At 26.6% G+C, this 5,673-nt stretch overlaps 1 protein-coding gene across 1 annotated transcript; it reads right to left on the bottom strand.

The window, feature by feature from the left end:
• Positions 1-669: 669 nt before the first annotated feature.
• Positions 670-5,236, bottom strand: LOC122511613 (facilitated trehalose transporter Tret1-like). The gene is made up of 2 exons (XM_043626982.1): positions 4,861-5,236; positions 670-2,087 (listed from the first exon to the last, which is right to left on the bottom strand). Exons 1-2 carry the CDS (start codon positions 4,994-4,996, stop codon positions 718-720), a joined length of 1,506 nt encoding a protein of 501 aa, XP_043482917.1. The 5' UTR covers positions 4,997-5,236; the 3' UTR covers positions 670-717.
• Positions 5,237-5,673: the final 437 nt, after the last annotated feature.

Genomic DNA, 5,673 nt, shown 5'->3' with positions numbered 1-5,673 from the left:
GAGACGAGGATCTCAAGGAGAGAAAGATAGACATAGAGAAAGAGAGAATCTTGAGAGGAAGATGCAGGTCAGAAGAAATAGATACCAAGGATAGATAAATAGACTGAGAGCGATAGAGGGAGTTGTGGAAGATGTACAGAGGGCGAGAAATTTCAAGAGGGACAGTATACTGACTTTAAGATTCAGAAGTGAAGGAAGAGAGGAATTGGTTTGGAGTAGTAGTAGTAGTGGTAGTGGTGGGGGGAGGTGGAGTGCGAAATGGGAGTGAGAATTCCACAACTCGAAAGGCTGGATTTCCAACATATAGGGGTATTAATCCCTACCCTCAATTACCCTTTGTCTTGGGCACAGCTTGGTCCACTTGTTAAGACACCGCCACTGTTTGTCTTAAAGGGGCGGGCAACCCCTTCTCGAGGTCGAACCGCTTTTGGAGCTAAGGTTTGTTTCGTAGGGGTGTACTTTACATGAGCTGAAACCGGAGACGAACTGCTAAGGGAACACTACTGATCGTTGTGGTCTCGTATCCGTTTCCTGGTTTCGAGCAATTCTGATTTCGAGCCGCTTTTATTTTGTGTGTATAAATATTCTCAGCTCGCAGTTCAATTTAAATTAATTTATTTCTAGTTCTCTTCGTATTTGATGAATGTAATGCCAAAACAAGACTCAAAATTAGAAAATACTTTTTAATAGGTACATATTAAAGAAATAATTTACAGCTTAATATTTTTCGCTTGGAATGATAATCTCCTCACTGACATAACTCTTCTTCCGATGTAAACGATCCTGAATTTCCTCGAGTGTTTTCCCCTTCGTTTCGGGTGTTATGATGAAAAACACAATCGATCCTACTGTACAACATACAGCGAAGATCCAAAATGTCGTATAAATTCCAATCACGCTGTTCAATTTCTGAAAAGCAACTTTAATGCCAATTAGAAGTAGACTCATGGAAACGTTGAGGCAAAACATAGCAGGCATCTTGACATCAATGGAAAACATTTCCCCAATCATGATAATAGGAATATAGGCGATACCAAGCGAGAACGAAATTTGATAGACAAACAAACCGAATAACGGTAGCCAAGAGAATGGTTTAACATCCAACTCTGTACCCAATTTCAAATAGAAAAACACTCCCACAATTAGTAAACCAAATGAACAAAATATTCCAGAAAGTAAAAATGTCCATCGTCTACCAGCTCGTTCAATAATCGACGTCGCTGACAATGTTAACAAAACCTCAATCACAGCCAACAGCATTGCACAAATTTTCGGTGACACTTCAATTTCCGTTGCTTCCAAAATTTCCTGCGTAAATGAATTTATCGCCGTTGCACCGCACAAGAATTTCGTCAACCACGCCACAAGTACAATTATCAAACTCCTTCGATTACCCTTAATAAAAAATAATTCACCAAACATCCATTTTTTATTCTGCCTACTATCATCAACGGCATTTTGCATTCTCTCCAATTCAAAGTGTACCATTTTCCCCTCATTCCTCACACCCTTTAATTTCATCAGAGTCTTCAAAGCCTTCTCATTTCGATTCATTAACAAAAGATAATACGGACTCTCCGGCATAAATAGAAATGTTGCGAAAAATAAACACGGCACAAATAACATCATTATGTTCAGTACACGAAACGAAAAGAATGCTCCAATTGTTTTCACATACATATGTCCAATATTGGAGAATATTTTTATCAACAATAATAATATACCACGAATATCTTTATCGGCAATTTCACCAATGTACAATGGTAGGAGCATAAAACCAAGATCACCAATGATACCACTTAAGAAACGTGGTATTGATAACATGTAAAAATTTGTCGCAAAAATAATCACTAACCACATGAATATGTGTGGTGCTCCTAGGAATAAAATCCAATATTTACGACCAAAATGTTGCAGGGCAAATATCATGGCAACATTACCAAAGAATGCTCCAATATCCGGTAATGTTGCTATCCAAACAAGTTCCGTTTCGGTGAGAATTATTTCTGAATTATTACTCCTTAAGTGTGGCAAAGCTGGCGATGTCCAAGTGTATATCGTTCCACATGTCATTGACAACAATGATACTGTTACAAAAAAACAAAAGAAATGCTAGGTAAAAAATCCCACGTCGAAAAATTTCATGGAAGAACCTTCTGGAAATTCCATGGAATTTCCATGGAGTTTCCATGGAAATTCTGCAAGTTTTTTTATTTTAAAAATATTTTAACATTTCCAGGGTTGTCATAGGTCTCAGGGATATCAGGGAAAAGTCAGGAAGTTTTATTAAAGTACTGAAAAAAAATTGAATTTAGAAGAAGTTACAAATAATTGCAGAAATAAATTTTTTTTTTTTCAAAAGAAATAAAATTCTTTACAGAAATTCAATTATGTTCAAAAAATTTTTTAAAATGCGACATCAAAATTTCAATTATCTTTAGAAATAATAAAATTCTTCTAAAAAATTTCAATTATCTTTAGAAATAATAAAATTCTTCTCTAAAATTCAATTATTTTCAAAAATTTTCCTCAATTCAGTCGCATTTTCAATATCTATTATTTTATAATAAAATTTTTTGAAAAAATTCAATTATTTAAAAAAGTTTTGATAAAATTAAAAGAAAACATTCAATTATTTTCATAAATAATAAAATTTTTTACCGAGATTCAATTATTTTCATGAATAATAAAACTCATCATAGAATTTCAATTATTTTTAATAAAATTTTTTATCGAATTCCTAGAGAAATGTAATTATTCTTGAAAATCTTATTAAAATTCGTCGAAAATATTTAATTATTTAAAAATTTGTTGATAAAATTATTTATGAGGATTTAATTTTGAAAAACATTGATTTATTCAATAAATTATTTATTTTTGTATTTAAATAATTGAATTTCAATGTATATTTAATTAAGAATTTCTAATTAATCGAAATTTCGTGAAATTAAATTGTAAACAAATGTTTTTGAAAATACTCAAAGAACTTTTCCAAAAATTATTAAATATATGTAATGCATTTATAGAAGAATTTTAGTTAAAAACACGAAAAAAAATTTAATTTTGGAAAAGTTAGAAATAATTGTAGAAATTCAATTATCTTCAAGAGCAATAATATTCTTCGCAAAAATTAAATATTGTTCTAAAATAATTAAATTCTTCTTCGAAATTCAATTGTTTTCAAAGATTTTAATAATATTCTTGGCGAAATTTCACAGGAATTCAATTATTTACAAATTTTAGAAATAATAAAATTCTTTTTCAAAATTCAATTATCTTTAGAAATAATAAAATTCTTCTCCAAAATTCAATTATCTTTAGAAATAATAAAATTCTTCTCCAAAATTCGACTATTTTCAAAAATTTTCCTCAATTCAATAGCATTTTCAATATCTATCATTTTATAATAAAATTTTTCAAAAGATTTCAATTATTTAAAAAAAAGTGTTGATAAAATTTTGTATGAGGATTCAATTTTGATAAGCATTCATTTATTCAATAAATTATTTATTTTTGTATTTAAATAATTGTATTCTCGTAGAATTTTCTAATAAAAATTGGTTCAAAAATGAATTACAGTCAAAATTTTATATAATAATTGAATATTAAAAGCATTAAAGCATGAATTTTCAAAAATAATTGAATTTTGAATATTTTTAAAAATAGTAATATTTTTCGAAGAATTTACTTATAATTGTATTAAAAAATAATTGAAATCCTGTGAAGAATTTTATTATTTAGGAAAATAATTGAATTCTTTTAAAGAATTTTTATTAAATTTCTTTTTAAATAATGGAGTCATGTGAAGAATTTTTTTATTTATGAAAATAATTGAATTTTTTTAAAGAATTTTTATTACATTTTTTTAAATAATTAAAATCCTGTAAAGCATTGTATTATTTATGAAAATAATTGAATTCTTGCAACGGATTTTATTAAATTTTTTTAAATAATTGAATTCATTTAAGAAATCTTATATTAAACTAGTAGATTTTGAAAATATTTGAATTTCAGCGAAGAGTATTATTATTTGTAGAATGTAATTGAATTCTTCAAAAACAATTTTGAAAATAATTACATTTTTCGAAGAATTTATTTAAAATTGTATAAGAATTTTTGGCATCCTAAGAAAAATTTTATTATTTAAGGAAATAATTGAATTCTTACAACGAATATTATTACAATTTTTTTCAATAATTGAATTTATGTGGAAAATTTTATTACTTGTAAAAATAATTGAATTCTTAGGAAGGATTTTATTAAAACTTTTGTAAATAATTTAATTTTTTTTTTTGAAAAATTTTATGGAAATTTAAATTATTATAAGTTGTTGAATTTCATAAAGATTTGAATTTGAAATTTTAAAAAATCTTAATTCCTATGGAATAATAATAATGATTAAATTTTTTTAAAAAAAAGAATTTATTGCTGTTTTGGAATAATTTTACAATTAAAAAAATTCGTAATTGAATATAATAGAATAGTTTTTTGAGTATCTGATAATTTTTAGAGTGAATCAGAACATTCTTTAGGGTCAGGGAAAAATTGAAAATTTTGTCTGGAAATCAGGGAAAAGTCTGGGAAATTCTGTAAGTTTTTTATTTGAATAATATTTTAACATTTCTATTATGATTAGAGTCTAATAATAAATTTTTTTGGAACTTTTTTTGCAAAATACGTATTTTATTCAAGTTTTGCAAATAAATTGCAAATTATTAGACTCTAATCATAATGGAAATGTTAAAATAATATTAAAATATAAAACTTGAAGAATTTTCACGGAATCTCTACGGAAATTCCATGGAATTTTTCGACGTATTAAAAAAATTTTCCTACTAAAATTAAATTGAACCGTTTTACCACTAATTGAAGCTAAATACTGAAGATATCGATTTCCTTTCTCAAAATCTTTCTCCTCTTCCCTCATTAACTCATCTTCACCAGGAATTATTTTAAATTCACCATTTTTTGTATCCTTTAATTGTTTTGCTCTCATTATTATAATTTTTTAAGCACTTTATATTATAATTTTAAAAAATACTTTTAGAAAATGAGACGGTATTTTATTAATTTTATTAATTTTATTAATTAATTAATGAATTAACTAACTTTTAATAGCACTTAATATTGAAGTTAAAAAAAAATAGTTTTTAAAAAAAACGAGACGTTAATAAACCGTTTTACTTTTTATTTCTTAATGAAGTGACAAGCTTCTTTTCCAATGCTCCAAATGTAAATAAGAGTTTATCATTGAGAAAAAAATCTCGATAAAGAGATAAAATTGTGAAACGCTTTTCATAATTATACATTATACTCGCAGTGTTGGAAAATCTACAATATTCAATTCAAAAATTGATTTCATATTTGCTTGATAAGAAATAAGATAAGATAAATGAAGGTAATTTATAATTATTAAATATTTACACAGTTTCATTGTATATTATATATAGTTTTGTCAAAAGGTAAAGAAGAGTAAAAAAAAAGTTTCTTTTTTTACTAAAAATGGATTCTAATTGTGACAAGTCAAAAGTCAAGGAGTTTCTTGATAAAAGGGAAAGAGAATGAAAAGGAGACGATATCCTGTATAAAATCCCCGTGTAAACATTTGCAATGGATTTGCGAGCTATTCAAACGGTTAAATTCTCTTAAGAATTTGGTTTGTACTACTTTCAA

This window comes from Leptopilina heterotoma, unplaced genomic scaffold (assembly GCF_015476425.1).
Source record: "Leptopilina heterotoma isolate Lh14 unplaced genomic scaffold, ASM1547642v1 Lhet_88, whole genome shotgun sequence".
Lineage (NCBI taxonomy): Eukaryota > Metazoa > Arthropoda > Insecta > Hymenoptera > Figitidae > Leptopilina > Leptopilina heterotoma.
The sequence above is the reverse complement of the archived record's forward strand: the minus strand, read 5'-3'. Positions and strand labels throughout refer to the sequence as shown.

What these genes read in the sequence shown, in the direction of transcription:
- LOC122511613 (XM_043626982.1), bottom strand. Translation starts at nt 4,996, where the DNA reads ATGAGAGCAAAACAATTAAAGGATACAAAAAATGGTGAATTTAAAATA. An exon ending in GTATTTAGCTTCAATTAGTG is followed by an intron (nt 2,088 to 4,860) that starts GTAAAACGGTTC and finishes TTTTTGTAACAG; the next exon opens with TATCATTGTTGTCAATGACA.